The sequence below is a fragment of the Hyalella azteca genome, unplaced genomic scaffold (assembly GCF_000764305.2).
Source record: "Hyalella azteca isolate HAZT.00-mixed unplaced genomic scaffold, Hazt_2.0.2 contig4475, whole genome shotgun sequence".
In the NCBI taxonomy this organism is placed as follows: Eukaryota; Metazoa; Arthropoda; class Malacostraca; order Amphipoda; family Hyalellidae; genus Hyalella; species Hyalella azteca.
Genome location: NW_025934689.1, coordinates 20,540 through 39,779, shown reverse-complemented (window position 1 = coordinate 39,779; position 19,240 = coordinate 20,540). Strand labels below are relative to the sequence as shown.

The window sequence follows — 19,240 nt, the reverse complement described above, 5'->3', positions numbered from 1 at the left end:
TTTATTTATATTCTACTTAACGTATTTTACGGACATGTTCCATATTATATAATGCCATATAATATAATATAATATAATATAATATAATATAATATAATATAATATAATATAATATAATATAATATAATATAATATAATATAATATTATATTATATAGTATAATATAATTATGCTTTATTATAATATATTTTATCCTGATATATAGGGATCATGAGATCAGCTGATCACAGGATGGGGTCAGGGAGACATCAGTGCTGACATCGTTTGATGGAACATCTAACTTCTGATGGCTCACATCACGTTGCATAATTTAAAAAAATATCGAATGCGGGATTAAAAACTAATGAGAAGGGAAAATTCCATCATGATAGGACGTTGCATTATTAATGACGTCCAATTTTAAATTATTAGAGCATGCAAGGCACGGACGGGAATGAATTTGCAATGTTTCGAACACTCATTGTCCGTGAACAGATGGTATCCTATATGTAATATTTAAAAGTTCAATCGCGAGGAAGCAATGAAGTTATTCATGTAAATACCGAGCATGATATTGACCATGATAGATTGTTGCGGGCAAACACCCCTATGATGAATGGGCCTTCTCATGAATAGTAGAGAACTGGTCCACCTTGAGGATGTTTGTTATCTGCATATCAATTTTGATCCATGATTGATAGACGCTGGACAAATTGATTCACGCCTTTACAAATATTTGCTTGGTTATATAACCGATTACCTCAATATTTAGCAGAAAAATTAATTTCATTATAGTGTCCTTGCTGATTTTCAAGTGTTGAGCAATGGAAGGATAATATAAATTTTATATGAAAAATATTCAATCGTTTATCCTATATATATAACTGTTCAAAGTAAGTCTAACGTTTATCGTTAAATTCAAAGCTGAGTTCAACCAGACGGAATAGCGCCCACTCTCCTTGGATATTATTGCAACTTTCTAATGTGTTTATGTGGACTTTTTTCGCGTAACCAGCTAGGCACAGTTTGCACAAACTGAACAAATGATTCAACTTTTAGACGACAAGAGGAATTTTTTGGGTAATTACCGAGGAGGACCCGACTGCGGCATCGCTGCCGCTGCAGCAGCGGTTGGCTTCATAAAACTCTGTAATTAGGTTCTAAATCCTTGACACTGCGCTGATACTGGCATATATTGCATAATAAAAATGCCCGACTCAATACTTTTCGCTTGATAGAAATAAAAAATGTGCTGACTTAAATTCTCGGCTGTGACATTACGTGCATCAACGTACGTATTATCTATAAAATTCAAGCAAAGATTTTGTGTCGTGCACATCGGAACTTCTATCGACAAGGGTGACGTTGGACAATTATGATCTTTTTATCGTTTCTTCTTATTAAGGTGGCTATTTGATATGTTTTTATGATGGAAAATTAGTTCAAACTTATAAAGAACCGCTTCCATTTATCCACGGTTAGAATTTAATCATCTTTAACAAGTGTAAGTGTTGGTTGAAATAAAGAAACTGCCAGAAAATCAAAGCTGCAATTCAATGCAGCAAGTATTCAGGCTACCTTTTATCTTCCTAGCAAAATTCTTGCCCGATGAAACAAAAGACTTGCTCAATGTTGTAAAAAAACAGTCAATCGACAAGGAGATTAACTATTCCAGCTGCGTTCCAGAAATAACACTGATCATTTTTGCAGTAATGAGCGCAAGCAAAGATCAAGGAGAACCCAAATATTAGGAAATTTATTTGTACGGAAGGTTTAAGCAAGGCTTTTAGATTTGACGAATTCGAGAGAAATAAAAATTGTTGGGGTCATTCAATGTCTGTGAAGGAAAGTTGATTTTCCAAACATTCAGCAATCATCTTAGATGCAAACTGTAGGTACATCACCAGTGTTAAAAATACTCAAGCATTAATGTATATTTCGTAAAGCACCTTGTGTATGGGTCGTTGGGTCGTTGTGTGTTGAATCTATGCTTATTAACCCATTAATGCCGAGAATTATGTAAGGAGAATTTTTCAGAATTTTTCATGCCAAATGACTCTTTATGATGTCAATAAACAACTGAAACACTCAAAACGGAAATTTATTTGAAAATCTGAAAAATACAGCTTGGGAACATATGTGCCCATTCGGCTATAAAATCATGATTTCAGAAGAAATTGAAATAAACCTATAAATATAGTCCTATGTTAGCTCTATGCATACAGACTCCTTTTTATTTCTCAAAAGCTAAGTAGTAGAGTATCTATGGCTTAGTGTGTTATTTTTCCATGCAGTCAGGATGCAAGGNGTGGACGTGCAACAACCCAATCATAAGACACAGTGGACGTGCAACAACCCAATCATAAGACACAGTGGACGTGCAACAACCCAATCATAAGATACAGTGGACGTGCAACAACCCAATCATAAGACACAGTGGACGTGCAACAGCCCAATCATAAGACACGGTGGACGTGCAACAAGCATATCATAAGACACAGTGGACGTGCAACAACCCAATCATACGACCTAGTGGACGTGCAACAACCCAATCATATGACACAGTGGACGTGTAACAACCCAATCATAAGATAAAGTGGACGTGCAACAACCCAATCAAACGATCAAGTGGACGTGTACCAATCAAATCATACGACCTAGTGGACGTGTAAAAATCAAAGCATTAGACGCAGTGGACGTGCAACAACCAAACCATAAGGCCCACTAAAAGTGAATCAAGCAAGTAATACGACATAATGTCCGTGCAACAACCAAAACATTAGACACAGTGGACGTGCAACAACCAAATAATATCTCGTATAAGAGGAAGAGATATTCTCCCTCCCACGATAAACATGGCATCCGATGCAATTTCAAGCTGGAAGCATGCATTTGCAGTGGAGTAATTCAGTTTACGCAGACCCTGCTGCGAGTAACGCTATTAGCGATGCACACTCTCTGCTTCCTTGCTTGCTCATATCATAGCGTAAGCGGTTATCATAGCGCAAGGCGAGCAGACTGAATGAGATCCAAACGTTAATTTTTCAGGCTTAGAAATTTTTTTACTAATTAGCGGTATTATTTAGGTTATACATTTTATTTGGCTTGTATTCTATTCTTCATATATATTCCGACATGAAAATATCAGTTTTCTAACATTTGATAACTGATTCTCGAATCGTTTATCGCACTTCTGTGTAATCCTTATAGTTTTGATGAGTATGACTTGTCTTCGCTGCTATGGGTAAGCGCTTCGTAAGAATACGAATTAACACGAGTTCCTCGTCCAATTCCGAGAATCGTGGATTTATTGGTGCATCACTGCGACTTATTTTAACTTGTAAGTTTTTATTCACTTTGATTTTCAGATTTTAATCCGCAGTCTTAATACATAAAAAATTAGTGAAAATCTCAAATCATTTCATTTTCACGTTCATTTGGCGGAAAGTTTTTATTTCTCGTTAATCAAAGTTTCCATTCCGAGCGTCCTCTGACGACTGAAATGCACCAACCTCGAGTATCAAATGCCAAGTTAAAGATGCGATAAAAAAAAAGCTTCTCACTTGCTTCTGCACTGAAGTTGCGTCCCTTTGTGTGCGTTGTGAGATTGAATTAGGTATCAAATCGGTGTTTATGTTGCCTTTGATCAAATGTTGCTTGAGTTTCTCAGTGAAAGGATTCTAAAAAAAACCTTGCGTGCAATTGGTTGACAGTTTTTATGGGGACTTTTAGGGCAGATCAAACTATGAAGTAGGTAAACGCATTGGTTTTTCGTGATATGCAAGAATAAAAGTCTACGATTAACTATTAAAAATCCCCCCAAAATATTGAATTATTTCTTCAAAATGTTTGATAAACATATTTAGTTTTCTTAACAACTTTCATTAAAACGGTAAATGGTAAATAAAAGTCATGCAACCGTGAAGTCAGATAATATTTTCAATTTCATTAACGAAAAATAACAACATTCACTTACTAGGTGGATCCATACACTTATGGATTAATTTCATTATATAGTTTATTGAGTTTAAAATTTTTCAATACTGGTAACATTTCAACAGACTCGGACCTGAAATAACTAAATTTCACATGAATCCTTACGACACATAGGAAGCTTTCAAGGGATAATATTATGTACTAGGGTCGGACGTTCGAATTGAAGACGAGCTCATGAATGGGACTTAGAAAGAAATTGAGCACGAACAGACTATGTAGGATTTAGTCTTTGGTCTTTTATATTAACGTTTTTAACTTTCAATAAACTCTAACTAGATTATTTTTTCAAATTTAATGGAGAAGTCTATTTCCATCCACAATATGAAATGTAATCAATAGAAGAAGGCGAACAATTCTGCAAATAACGTCAATATCAATCATTTAAAATATGAAAAAAATTCCCTCCTAGGTATTTAATAGTAATTATCGAGTAATATACTGTTCATTTAGGTGTTAATAATGGAGCACATTGAGATGAGATCAAACTCTGGACTCAGAACCAGGGCTGCAGAGAGATTCTGTCGACCTGCCTGCATACGTGGCTTCCAGGAACATTTTGGATCCAGTTTCGGAAGCCTCAGTAACCGTACGGAGCTGCCTGGAGGTACCGCTCGTAAAATTAGATGGGTTAGACGACGTCTTATGAGGTAGCGTAAAAAATCTATTAGAGTATCCTAGCAGCTGATTACATGGAGCTGAGGCGATTCGATCAGCATCATTGTTAATAAGGTTTATATTATACTGAGAACTGGAAGAAGGACGGTCCCCGATATTCCCAAGACCAGGATGCTTTAGCCGTGAGGGATATTCGGTAGCGTTGGACTCCACGCTGTAGTTTAGGACGGCGTTTTGCCTGCGAGTCTCGAGAAATGATCTGTCATACGCCGAGTAATTCATAGCAGCATTGGATGCCGGCAAGCATCTCTCGGTAATTGCTTCCATAGGGTTATAAATTCCAATGGTTAGCCCAGGAACGTCGCTGGCTCCCAAGGCTTTCAGAGGATGTGATGGCATCAACGATGGCGGCTGAGAAGCTGCTTGATGGAGGCCGCAATTATGTTGTTCAGCCCCCGAGCAAAACCCAAGGCGGGAATCTTTTGCAGACGCAGAGCAGCCGAGGAAGTCCTGACGTTTTGCATTAGGCGTGCGGGGCCCCAGCTTTGCCACGGTCAGTAAATTATCCTGTGGATAAGCAGTCAATACCCCGATAACAATGAGGATTTGCTAAGCCATTGCATAACAAATAAACGATACAGCATGCCATAATAAAATTTTACCAAGTTCATTGAGGAATGAATGTTACTTACAGATTGCTTACAATGTACGCAGTTTCTATGAATAGTTAAATTTTAAACAGAATTTCTATTATTTCAGTGGTGGCTTTCACACATGAAAATATTCAAAATAGTTTAGGACATTTCCGATCAAGGTAAATTGAAAAGAAAATGAATAGTTAATCAATTATTTACTTCTTAGTCGAAATGCTCTTGAAAGAAGAAAAGTACATTTTCACTACATCTACATAATGTTTAAATCAGGGTAACAAGTTTAAAATAAATCATGCCCTACTATGTAAATAAATTCGCATCTGATATCTCAATCTAGAATTATTAAAAAAATTGAAGTGTTTTAGCTCACCCTTGAAGATGCATCTTCCGTAATTAGATCAGGAGCCTCGGAAGCGGACGTTTTAAGTTTGAGGTGATCGTGCGTGACGGTGTTCTGGGAGTTGGATCTCTGGTCGTTGCCTCTACGTCTTGATTTGCGGTAGGCTATTAAGGCGACTCCAGGGACGAGGCACAAAAATATCGCCAAGGCGCAACCAATTGAAATGGCCATGAGTGTCGTGCCATCCATAAACTGGGACTCGTGGCTGTTCCCCTTATTGTCGTTTAAATCTGCAGAAAAATATCAAAATAGTTGAGAATCAATATGCTGAATTTTTATATGTTAATAAGTTGATGATAAGTGAAAAAGTTGCTAAAATGTCGTCATTAAAAATATGATTCAATGCTATTGGAATATAACGAAAAATAATTGGATCATAGCTTAAATCATAACTAGAATACAAAACAAATCGAATTGCCTAACGCAAATTACTAAATACATAATATTCGATTTACAACGGAATTTATGGCTATATCAATCGATATTAGGTGTGTTCCAAAAAAGTTGTCAATCCCTTATTTAAAATTGCACGACCAGAAATTCGCTATCTTTTTAAAATTATTGGCTGAATTGCATTCACTGAAAGCTACTATTTCACGCTGTCAAAATTTTACCGAATAATATAGAAATTCCCGCTGAATTGCAGACACTCACATATTTCATTTCCCGCTGCAAAATATTTTCCGAATAATATAATAATTCCCACGGAATTACAGACACTCACATATTTTATTTCCCACTGCCAAAAATTTTCCGAATAATATAAGAACTCTCACGGAATTACAGACACTCACATATTTCATTTCCCGCTGCCAAAAATTTTCAGAATAATATAAGAACTCCCACTGAATTACAGACACTTACATATTTTATTTCCCTATACTAAAAATTTTCCTAATAATATAAGAACTCCTACTGAATTACAGACACTCACTTATTCTATTTTCTGCCGCCCGTAATGTGAGTGCCGTCAAAGTGAGAGGTTCGGTGGGGCCGAGATGTGTCATGGCGGTGATAGTCAAAGAATAGTCGACACCCGCAGTGAGACCTGACACCGAGAACGTCCCGATGTTATCTGCGAGGTGATAAGTCAGATAGGCGTGATATTGGTTCATATGAATCTTTTGCTCTCAGGAAAATGAAGATGTAGAATGACGAAGGAAACCTGGAAATTGACCGATGAATGCAATCTTTCTTGCAAATGGACTCTACATATTTATAATTCAAAGGTGCCCTGTTTATGGTCAAAAATATGCGTACACAATTTTTAAATTACTGTGACACTGAAAGGAATCAGTCTCGAGTTTGAATATTCATGAAAAACATGTAATTTCATCATTTGTTAACGTACTTATGGCTTTATATAGGACTAGTAGAATTTTCAAAAACTTTACCATGCGTACAAATACGGTTAAGGGTCTAGCATTGTTCAAACTTTGAATCAATAATATTTATTGATGTAGTTGTTGCATTATAAACACTTACTTGTCGTTCAAGCTCTTTATTGTGAGTGTGTACATGATTAAGAGTCAAAGATTATTCAAAAGATACAAAATATAATTTTTCATCCACGTACTGTCTGTATTATATAGAAGACTTGTTGGGAGTTCAAGTTCTTTATTGTGAGTGTGTACATGATTAAGAGTCAAACAATATCCAAAACATGCAAAATATAATTTTTTCATCCACGTACTGGTGGCATTATAGAAGACTTGTTGGGAGTTCAAGCTCTTTATTGTGAGTGTTTACATAGTTAAGAGTCAAACAATATCAAAACATACACAATATAATTTTTGTCCACGTACTAGTGGCATTGTAGAAGACTTGTTGGGAGTTCGAGCTCTTTATTGTGAGTGTGTACATTAGTATGACTCAAACAATATCCAAAACATACTCAATATAATTTTTATCCACGTACTGGTGGCATTATAGAAGACTTGTTGAGAGTTCAGGCTCTCAACTGTGAGAGTAAAGAAAGTTGTGACGTCACCGGCTGCCTCCGCAGCCCCCTGCGCGTGCTGAGGTGCAGCGTCTCCAGTCTCCCACTCCTCTAAAAGAGCCTCGAGTTCTTTGCGCTCCTGGCATGCAGATAATTTTATCCTATAAATATTTTTTTGCAGATTTGAATAATTAGAGATGAGCAACATATTCGAATTTATTAAATCCAAACGCATAGTATTAGTTAAAACGGTTATTATTGCCCCTTGAGTCTTTAAACAATTACAGCGCTTCAGGCAAATGACGTTGAAATAATGTTGAGAAGAGTAGATTCCGTATTAACATTAATGCACATTATTTCAACGTCAGATGCCGGGTAGGTTATGATATTGAAAAGATACCAGGACAATATCAATCAAACAAAATTTTGATGTCAATGGATTTACAAAATTAAAATAGTTAGCCTGTCTCTCACAGCTCAAGTTTTCGACATTATTTTCAAGGAAAAAAGTCTAGTCATGAAAATTACATTGCAAAAAACTAATACGATTTTTTATAAATACGTTCATGAATTTTATGCTGTAATGATAGGAACTTTGATTAAAAACAATAATTACAAGTTGTTTATTCATGTTTATTTAATTTGGTGCATGAATCCATTTATATTAGAAGCACTCAACTTTTTTAATAATATTTCCCGTCCAAGATTCGCTATTTTAACGCAATAAATCATCCAACGTTGAATCAAAGGGAAATCTCCTATATCACCCTTCGCATCGAACGGTATTCTAATGTCTTTTCAATTTTTACCCGCTGCTTGAGTTCATTTCAGAATTCATTTCATTTCGCCAACGTTGTTTTCATGTAAGTCAAATAAGCGATGCAACAGGAATATCAAAGTCAAACTTTTATTAATCAGAGCGTTAAATCTGTCAATTTGGTTTAAAAAGTTAGAATGACATGTACTAAAATGAGAAAAAATTAAAATATTAGCCTCGGCTGAAATAATTTTCATTCATAAAACTTTTCTTCGTTAAATATTTCAAGATGTGCGATTTTGAGTCACTCAATTTATTATAATTTACATTACCTTAATTTGTAATTATGTACACAATAGTGCTCGACTAAATTTCGCATAATATTTCAAAATAAAATTTATACGAAACAAACGTGGTGACATACGTTTAAATTTATTTAAATTAACTTTCAAAGTGCGCATTATATGATGCTGATAAGTTTGATGTAGCATCGTGCAGCTGCTCACATGAGAAGAAAATTGTCTGCCAATTGTGAGAGTGAAGCAGATATTTGTTAGCATCTATTGGCGAGACGAAGTTTAATCTAATAACATAATTCAAGGCCTTCCACATCAAAGGCTGCCACGCAGAGATGCAATATCTCTCAACTTGATTGGATATTATACGACATGATTAAAATGTTTCTTTATTTACATCTTAGGGAGAATTTGCAACAAATTTATTTTACAATTTTACTAGACATTTAGATTCAATCAATGGGTAAATAGTAAATAAATTAGAAAATACCTGTTTGTGTGTATGATATATACGATGGGCATTCAAAATTATACAGTTCCTAAAATTTTTTTAAAGAGAAATGACAAAAATAGAGGTACAAAATTCGCCAAGTTCGAAGACATGATATAAAAGAGCACGTAAGCAAATGCAAATCTTAGTGGTTAAAGCAATTCTATTGTAATGTTCCGGGACGATGAAGATAAATAAGGAAGAAATCTATATCATTACTGAAATATAAGAGAACTGTATTTCACCTTCATTTCTTGACTGTCGAGCGTCAGTCTGGAGCGCTCGACAGCAGTCGAGTTTTCTTGATTAAGTTCGCAGTGAACGTTGAGGCTGTGCCAAGACTGGTTCGTCACTGAGCAGTTCAACGTCGGAGGAACAGGAGCTGAACGAATCGAAAATAAATGGTAATATTTTAAAATTTAAAGAATATTTGCGCATTATTATCTTTAACTTATTTTAAACGGATGACTAATCAGAATGTAAAATTTGCATTTTTTTTAAATAAAAGCAACTAATTTTACCAACAGAAATTTTAAACTAAAAATGGTTGGAATGGGAACAATGTGTAAATTATCAATTATTATTTATAATAGTACAAAATATTACGAGTACACATAATAACTAATCCTAAAATAAATTAAGTTTAAGTAATTTTTGATCACATATTTCAAGTGAATATTATTGATATACATATATATTAATTATGAAACGCAGACCTTGAGTTTTGCTACATTTACATATATTTTTAATTATCTTCAAGTGATAAAAGACAATTGAAGCTCTTGCATTCTAATAACCTCATTAAGCCTTTTTTCTGAAAGTAATTTGGTTTAACTTTCCGTTTGTTAAAAAAAATAATGGAAAAGTTGGGGAAAAGTTCACGATTCTCATTAACCTGTGATGTTAATTTTTATTAATTCAGTTTTACTGTGGAAGTTGTGGAAGTTTATTTTAAGCTTAAAAATCTTGCGATCACTTCACTCTAAGAACCTTATGTGCAACGAAGCGCTTAATGCAGTGTTTGTCTAAAGATGCATTTAACTTCTATTGTGTACAATTAATCTGGAATTACTTTTTGGCTTCCTTTAATTAGATACAAAAGTTGCAAAGTACTCGTACAATAAAAATCCCAAATTTTGAAAAAAACGCTAATTTAGGGCTGTTCAAAAACCCTTAATTTCTATGTCCCAAGCTTCTCCGCGATTAATATTTCTGACAACAAATATCTTATTTTACATCCGCTGGAAACCATTTTAATTTTCACACCTCCTGAAAATTGAAGAATCTATCCTAAATATCAATCAAAGATCTAAGCTTGATCTCCCTTGCTACGAATACAATGAAATCTTCTTAGGCAGGTGCACTCCGCTGGTCAAAATCTTATATGGAGAACATTAATCTCACCTGGGGCAGGCTCGACGGAATATTCGCACGGTTGTTTCTGCTTGCCGATAGCATTGATGGCAAAGCAGCGAATAATTCCGTAGTCATAAAGCTTCTCAGGCCGGTACCTGAGTCGTGATTGCTGTTCTGATGACCGAACCCACTCTTCCGACACCAGCTCTTGCTGAGGGAAAAATTTCCCTCAGATACGGAGAAAATGTGTTCAGAAATGAATGCATGCAGGAGGGGATTCAGTTAAATAGAAACAAACTGCCAATTGAAAACATGTGTACTTCAAGTGTAGTATCAACGAAACATTTTTGGATGCAGTCTGAGATTTGGGTTTGTATAGATTTGTATGTAGAATTGATGCACGAAAAAAATATGAATATGTTCCATATGAGTTAACTAATTAAGATCAACCATTTCCGCTAACATGACATTCGAATTCAAGAAGATAAAACATGCAAATGTAAATTTTACATAAGGGGTTTTGTCAAAAGATTACGGCATTAAGAATCTTATGTGATAGTAGACTTTCAGTTTCAAGGTTTTGAATACTCATCGTATTCCATCTGCTTAAGAAAAGTTAATCATATCTTTTCGATTGCTATTAACTGCTTATAACGTTGATTACCTTTGAAACGTTGGTAGCAAACGTCCACTCGAACTGTACGTCGATGGGCTGGGCTTCAATCTTACACGACAAACTGACGTACTCGCCCAATTGAACCTGATGCACGCGTCTCACTTTTATCGAGCACACCGGAGCATCTGGTGGCGATATATAGACTGTTTCAGGGAAAGTATCTGTATAAATCATGGTAATTTTCACTGTGTTTGAGACCAAACAGCTGTAAAAATAAATACAACAACTCCCATCGTTTTGCTGATAATTGATCAATTGGATATTGTGCTCCCTTATTTTAGATTAATGATGAAACATTTAATTTTAACGCTCTCATTTCTTATATGAATTTAAAAATTAGGATTTGAAATTAAAAATCATAATATTTCAATATAATTGTTGATAATTAACTAGATATTCGAATGCCAATTATCAGGTTTTAGTGTTTTCTGGGATCATCGCACCCGCATGGAGTTTTTAATTTGGTTATTGCTTGCATTGCAAGGAAATTAGTTCACAAAAATTTTAGTAATTTTCTCACAATTATTTTTGACCTATGATAAATTGCTTACAAATATTTTTATAACTGAATGCCCACAAAGCAGTAGAGTAAATGTCATCGAAATTATGTTCCATCTTAGAATTTACAGCAGTGTTGTTTCATTGCTTCTATAGCTGACAAAGCAGGCGAGTAACTATATTCAAAATTTCAGTTACAAATTTGATCAACAGCAGTGGTGATTCATTGTTTCAATAGCTCACATAAGATGCTGATGTTGATGGTGTTGGAGACCACGGAGGCGACGGAGTTGGCAGCTGTACAGGAAAAAGTGCCGCTCCAGTCCCGAGTCACGGACTGCAGCACCAAATGCTCACCAGACATCAGCACACCCAGCACTGGGTCGTTCTTAAGCGTACGGTTCTGGCAAGAGAATAAGAACGGTTGATGTACGGTTTTACCAAGAAGATACCAGACAAAGAATGGTTGAAATTAGCACGAGTACATCAGCACCCCCAGCGCTGGGTCGTTCTTATAGGTCCGGTTCTGTCGAGTGAAGAAGGATGATTGAAATTAGAATAAGCACGCCCAGTTCTGGGTCGTTCTTAAGCGTACAATTCAATCCAGAGGAAAGACGAGAACGGTTGGATTTTGTACGTCAGCACACCTAGGGCGGATTCGTTCTTAGGTGTAATGTACTGTCACGTCAAAAATAAACAATGAACAATTGAAATTAGTACATCAACACACCTACAAATGGGTTTTTCTTATGGGCAAAGGTTTTTTCGAGGGAAAAGCGTTTAAAATTAGTCCATCAGCGTGCCTGAAAATGGCTTGTTCTTAAGCGTACGGTTCTTTGTATAGAAAGTGACAATCATACCAGCAAAAAACATGTACACCAGCACGGTGAAATTTATTTCTTTCATTTTAAATAAACAGGTTATGCGTCACAAGATAGTTGCCGCAATTTTTTCGCACGTTGTAAGGAAATGGTGCAAGATATTTCAAAATTATAACTGCACCAACTTTGATATTAGCCGCGTTTACAACCCACGAAACTACAAATAAAAACATTTAATATCTATTAAACTTGTATTATTGCAACGGGAACATCCAATGAATAAATTTCTAGAAGCCGTTTCCAGAAATAAAAATTCCTAATTCCTTTGGCAGCTCTGAAACAATACTGTTAAGATTTTGGAGTATGCTAAGAAACTAATTAATTATTGTATGATCAAAAATATCTCTAATTCAACCTTATTGTTTTTCCTTATATCGCTCGTATTTTGTAAACTTGAACTTGCTTTGAACATTCCTATTGGATTTACTGCGATCGAAACGTTCCAAGTTTGCATATTCAACTATTCCTAATCTCTCACACACCTTAATACGGTGTATGTCTAGTGCATCCATTCAGGCCATGAAAGTCTCTAAATGCAATTCAGCCTCGTGAATAAGAGCCCTTGGACAGCCAAATGCACTGCCATTCAAGTTTCTAAGCTTAGTTTCTATGCATTTTCCAACTAAGTTTCGAACTTCGCAGCAACTGAAGTTGGTAAATTAGAATACGAAATATTATTATTTTGTGTGAACGCTGCACCAGCTGAGGCAGAGAAATGTAGAAAAAATTATTTTGTTTGAAGTTTGAGAAGTTTAAGATCTCCATATTGTTGTATTTCACCCTAATTCAATAGTGTCCAGGCATTGATAATTATATTATATATTACTTTCATTGTAATTAACAATACGATGAACTTGAAATAATTTCAACGTTCGAGAATATTTTTCCAAATCAAAGTTATATGGACTTGATTAGTTATCATGAAGAATTGAACTCGGAACTTTTTGGGGAAAGTTTAAAATGTTATTCTGGTAATTCATTAAAGTGTTAGCTGGAAAAATTCATCAAAGACGCCGAATATATCTAATATACAGCTAAATTACTCAATAAAAAAACATTGCTGTCAAAATTTCGATCGTTACAGTATAGTTGCTTATTAATATAGAAAAAATCGAAACGATACCGCAGAATATACTTTTAGCAACTATCGCAGTTGACCGCCTCACGTGATATAAAGCTCGCACGCGCAATACAAAGGCAAGTAAAAATGAAGGTTTTAATATTCAGTGCTGATAGAGTGGAATAATCGAGCCACTCTCGTTGAAGCGATCGCCATGACATTCTCAAAAACTCGAAACCGTCCGTCTGTCATTCGGCAGATTTTCAATATAAATTCCTAAAAATGTATCGGAATCCTTTTTTATACTTCAACATTTTCAGACTATGGTCAAATCCATTTGAATCTACGATGAGTATTTTAATGCACATTAAAGCTAAATTGAAAATTGAGGAACAAATTTGATAACCAGGCAAATGAGTGTTTTTTTTTTCACAGGACAAAAAAATAATTTTACTAGATTATGTTCCTTTCTAGGTATTTGCGTTATTAAATGAAGCCCATATATTGTATATTTGATACGATGTTCTTTCTTTACGCTTAAGATAAACCAGCAAAGCGCAACCGAGCGAATGCCAAACTAGAATATTTTATTGTGAGCTTCATTCTCCCTACTGTGGCATCTTAGTCATTACCATTACAGTATTGGCGAATACAATTTTATATACATCTTATTTTTCAGTGCATAACACTGTCAATTTTATAGAAGGAAGGTAATTTTTTTTAAATGAGAAGCTTTTTGGACACATTAGGTTATTATGTTTTAAAAACTTATTATTATGTTTTTTTATATTTTCGCTATGCTACCTTGTGTGTCCAGGAGAGCTGGTCCGCTGGAGGCCGCGAGTCCACCTTGCAGGTAAAGTACAAGTCTGTGCCTTCACGCACCTGTGAAGGGTCGATTTTCACTCCCAATTCCAATTCAACTTCTGGAGCATCTGTAGGTTAATACAAGGAACACTTTTAAGAATGCAGTTATTTCCAACAAAGCGCTTTATAAAGACAAATAAGGAAAAGCCAAAATAATTCTTCTGCTATTGTTGAATTTGTGAAATATTTTAAAATCCTGTATATTTCACACAGATCTCCTTATTTTCCAAAACGATACAAACGACAATAGGTTTTAAAATATATTGCTTAAAAAAGTTCATGTTCAAAAATTAGAAGTTAGTTATGGATATAACTAATAACAAATATCGTCTGTAATACCGTGTATCGAATTTTGTTTCTACTCAATATTAAAAACTTCTCAATTCGCACAAAGCTAACATTATCTTGCAGTTTAACAAAATTAGCTATAGATGAATACTTCAAAATATTTTACCATAATTTGATATAAAAAAGATAATTAATATTTCCATAGCAAAATTTGATACGTTTTTATAGGTTTTAATTCATTTATACTTTTACGCATAGATTTCCCCTCCTATTTAAATTTCATAACAGTGTCACCTACAATCTTAATGTTGTTTTACAATGAAAGAATTACTTTCATCTATTTGACTAACAGTACAAATAAAAGATAATACCCGAACAGATTTATATAATTATTCTTGAAATTTCAAAAAAACAAAACTGGGATCATTCGAAGTTTTCACTTTGACCATTTAAAATTCATTCGAATTTGAAAGCTACTCTACATAAATTTGAGATAAGCACGCAGGGGCATTCCTTATACAATATTATTAATCTATTTCAATGGGATAATCTTCATCATATGAGATACTCGTTTGAAATATATTCATTTACATTTAAACTATGGCCTCAAGCAATTTAAAATTGACCCCTAATATCGTTTAAAATTAGAAACGGGGTCATAAATCAAAATTCTAAGACGTTACACATTTTTTCGTTACAAATCACAATAACAATACCCTACTTCTAATGCCGTATAGTTCTGAGTAACTAGATATTATCTTCATCAAAGGTCCTGTTGAGGATAATATTTTCCGTTGAAAATGCTCAAAATCCATACTTCACTCACAATTAACGTGAATAGTCTTAGTGGCGTTCACTTTGTAGTTCGGGAAGAAGTTGTTCCAAGCGACACACGAGAGTTTGCCACCATGATCCTCTTTACCGAGCACGACTTTGAGTTGCCCTGAACTGTAGGACTGTTTTCTTAAGAGCGTCCTGTCGATCTTCGTAGAGTGGCTTGGAGTTGAACTCAACTGCAGTGTTTGAACTGCAGTTGACGAAGCCACTCGACTTGAGGTGCCACCGCCATCCAAGGGAGACCAGAAATTCGGATCGTTCAAGTCCTGTCAAATGAGAGTAAATGACGCTTAAATACTTGAATTCCAGATGAAAAGAACATAAAGCCTGTCGGAATTTTGCTCTTTCTTCGAAACTTTTTTTGATCACAGTCATTTAGTTAACTCTTTTAAGAGAGTTATCGTGATGTTGTTAGCTCGTTGAACTTGCTGAATTTGGAAAATATTAAATATTCTGCAAGTAAAATTTGCTCACGTATCAATTACCCACGTTTTATTCAAGTTGCACGAAAAAAATTTACAGCAGTGAACAATATTCCGCAAATTCTTTGTTATATATAAACCCAAGATTTTAACACGAAGTGCAAATTTATGTGCGCTTCAACTGACGAGTTAAATTTGTTTCAGGACTAAAGAATTTAAACCAGATTATTCTGTTGGTGAGCTCATAATAAGTAAATCTGTCGATTTTTCCACAAGAAATTCACTTCAACGTTGGCAACAAATTCAACCAATCTACTAATCTATTCTTTTATGGATTGCCCTGAATAAATCATGATTTTTGGATTCATTAATCTAAAAACGAGTTACAAGTTTAATTAGGCTGATTTATTATAGGTGAAAGCAGAACTCGTCCAGCAATGACTATCATTCTAATGAATGTGATGAATTTAGTACTTAAATCAACTAAATGATTAATGCCTTATTCATCAGTGACATTATTCATCAAAAGAGTCAGTAAGCGTTTTCTATAATTACGGAACGTTTGAGATACCTGCCCTTATGACCTCAGGTCATCGAGTCAACTCATTCGAGTACGTAAAACTTTCACCATTTTTTATATTTCATCAAGTGTTCGCTGGTTTTTAACTTCAAAAAGCGTTTGAAAATTGTTACCTATGTATTACAATGGCGTGAACATAGTAAGCTAACAAATAAAAAATGTCGTTAACGCTCTGAACTCAATTACAGCTATTGAGGCTTCATTGCCTTTCTAGACACGACAAGGGTCGTTAGAGTTCAGAAAATAGACAAAATATCCAATAATAATGTTTAATAATACCTGAGTGCTGAGCTTCATGGCTGGGCTGTCAGGTTTGGTAAGCGACCACTCCAGTCTAGGGCGTGGCCTCGACCCATACACACGGCAACTCAGAGGATGAGGTTCCCCTGACGTGAAGGCCTCAGGAAAATCAACCAAATCCACTGATGAAGGCGGACCTTTGTTGGGAGAGAATCTCACTTATTTTTGGTTTGAGTAAATCCTAAAAGATACAGAATTTTCCATTTTTAACACAAAATATTTTAGATACTATATTTTCAAGGCAAAGTCATTTATTGTCAAGATTATTATCCTTATTATCAACGCGATTTAATTGGCATGCTTCAATTTATATAGAATTTCGTAAATTAAGCCAGTATGAATATAAATTATTATTTCTAGCATGTAAGTACTCGTATTGAACGCCATCGGGTTGCTTTCACCACCCGACATTTGAAAAGAATATTGATCGAATAATCTCATGCTGTCCGGCTGCTCTCAATTCCGAAAATATTAATTTCCGTAAGTTTATAATAGAACATGTTTATTTTCGTAAGGAATAGAACTTTCGTAAGGCTATTTCGTCTGGAAAATTTCACGCACTGAAGATTTCCAGCTGCATTTTGACCTCCAGCGGCGTAGACAAGTTGGAGTTGGCAGCCCAGCAAGAAAGATCCGCATCATCATAAGCCATTGTGATGTTGGCGATCTTCAGAGTACTTAAAGTCATATTCTTCTGTGTCGTAAGATCGTAAGTCGAGTGAATATCTCCATAGGGCTGACCCGGAGAAAGTTCTAAGCGATGCATGGCGTGAAAAATACCAGTCTCTAGAAGGTGGTTGTCCTCAGAAGGCCTTTCTTTTTGGCTTTTCTCGACAGGCTTGTTGCTCTGATGTATGGAGTTTCTCGACATCTGGCGGCTTGAAGTGTTGATCGTGTTGAAGGATGGTCGTGAAATGTATGTCTTCTGCTGCATTATAGAAGACTTGTTGGGAGTTCAAGCTCTTTATTGTGAGTGTCTACATAGATAAGACTCGAATAATATCAAAACATACACAATTTAATTTTCATCCACGTACTAGTGGCATTATAGAAGATTTGATGGGAGTTCAAGCTCTTTATTGTGAGTGTGTACACGGTTAAGACTCAAATAATGTCAAAACGTACACAAACTTATTTTAACCCACGTACTGGTGGCATTATAGAAGACTTGTTGAGAGTTCAGGCTCTCAACTGTGAGAGTAAAGAAAGTTGTGACGTCACCGGCTGCCTCCGCAGCCCCCTGCGCGTGCTGAGGTGCAGCGTCTCCAGTCTCCCACTCCTCTAAAAGAGCCTCGAGTTCTTTGCGCTCCTGGCATGCAGATAATTTCATCTTAAAAATATTTCTTGCAGATTAGAATAATGAGATATGAGCAACATATTCGAGATATGAGCAACATATTTTTCAAATCCAAACGCACAGTATTAGTTAAAAACGGTTATTATTGCCCCTTGAATCTTTAAACAATTACAGCTCCTCAGGCAAATGACGTTGAAATAATGCTGATTAAGAGTAGATTCCGTTGAAAAAGATTAATACACATTATTTCAACGTCAGATGCCGGGTAGGTTATGATATTGTAAAGCTACGAGGACAATAACAATCGTACAAAATGTTGATGTCAATGGATTTAAAAAATTATAATAGTTAGCCCGTCTTTCACTGCTTAAGTTTTCGACATTATTTTCAAGGAAAAAACTCATGTAATGACAATTACAGTGCGAAAAAATAGAACGAATTTTAAAAATAAGTTCAAGAAATTTATTGTATAATGATTGAAACTTTGATTAAAAACATTAATTACCACTTGTTTATTCATGTTTATTTCATTTGGTTCATGAATCCATTTATATTAGAAGCACTCGATTATTTAGAATAATATTTTCCGTCCAAGATTCGCTATTTTAACTCAATAAATCATCCAACGTCGAATCAAAGGAAATCTCCCATATCACCCTTCGCATTGAACGGTATTCTAATGTCTTTTCAATTTTTACCCCCGCCGCTTCATTTCAAATCAGAATGTATTCACTATTCATCAACGTTGTTTTCATGTAAGTCAAATAAGCAATGCATTGCAACAGGGATAGCAAAGTTAAACTTTTATTAAGCAGGGCGTTAAATCAATCAATTTGATTAAAAAAGGTAGAATGACATGTACTAAAATGAGAAAAAATTAAAATATTAGCCTCAGCTGAAATCATTTTCAGTCTTGAAACTTTTCTTCTGTAAATATTTCAATATGTCGGATTTTGAGTCACTCAATTTATTACAATTTACATCACCTCAATTTTTAATTATGTACACAATAGCACTCGACAAAATTTCTCATAATATTTCAAATTAAAGTTT

General features: G+C 35.0%; 1 protein-coding gene across 1 annotated transcript; it reads right to left on the bottom strand.

The window, feature by feature from the left end:
• Positions 1 to 3,904: 3,904 nt before the first annotated feature.
• Positions 3,905 to 17,805, bottom strand: LOC108665949. Its single transcript, XM_018152758.2, has 12 exons — positions 17,452 to 17,805; positions 16,870 to 17,027; positions 15,578 to 15,854; positions 14,401 to 14,531; positions 11,899 to 12,058; positions 11,146 to 11,282; positions 10,530 to 10,692; positions 9,371 to 9,507; positions 7,562 to 7,721; positions 6,578 to 6,718; positions 5,614 to 5,873; positions 3,905 to 5,157 (listed from the first exon to the last, which is right to left on the bottom strand). The coding sequence occupies exons 1-12, from the start codon at positions 17,759 to 17,761 to the stop codon at positions 4,456 to 4,458; spliced, it is 2,736 nt and encodes a 911-aa protein (XP_018008247.2). The 5' UTR covers positions 17,762 to 17,805; the 3' UTR covers positions 3,905 to 4,455.
• Positions 17,806 to 19,240: the final 1,435 nt, after the last annotated feature.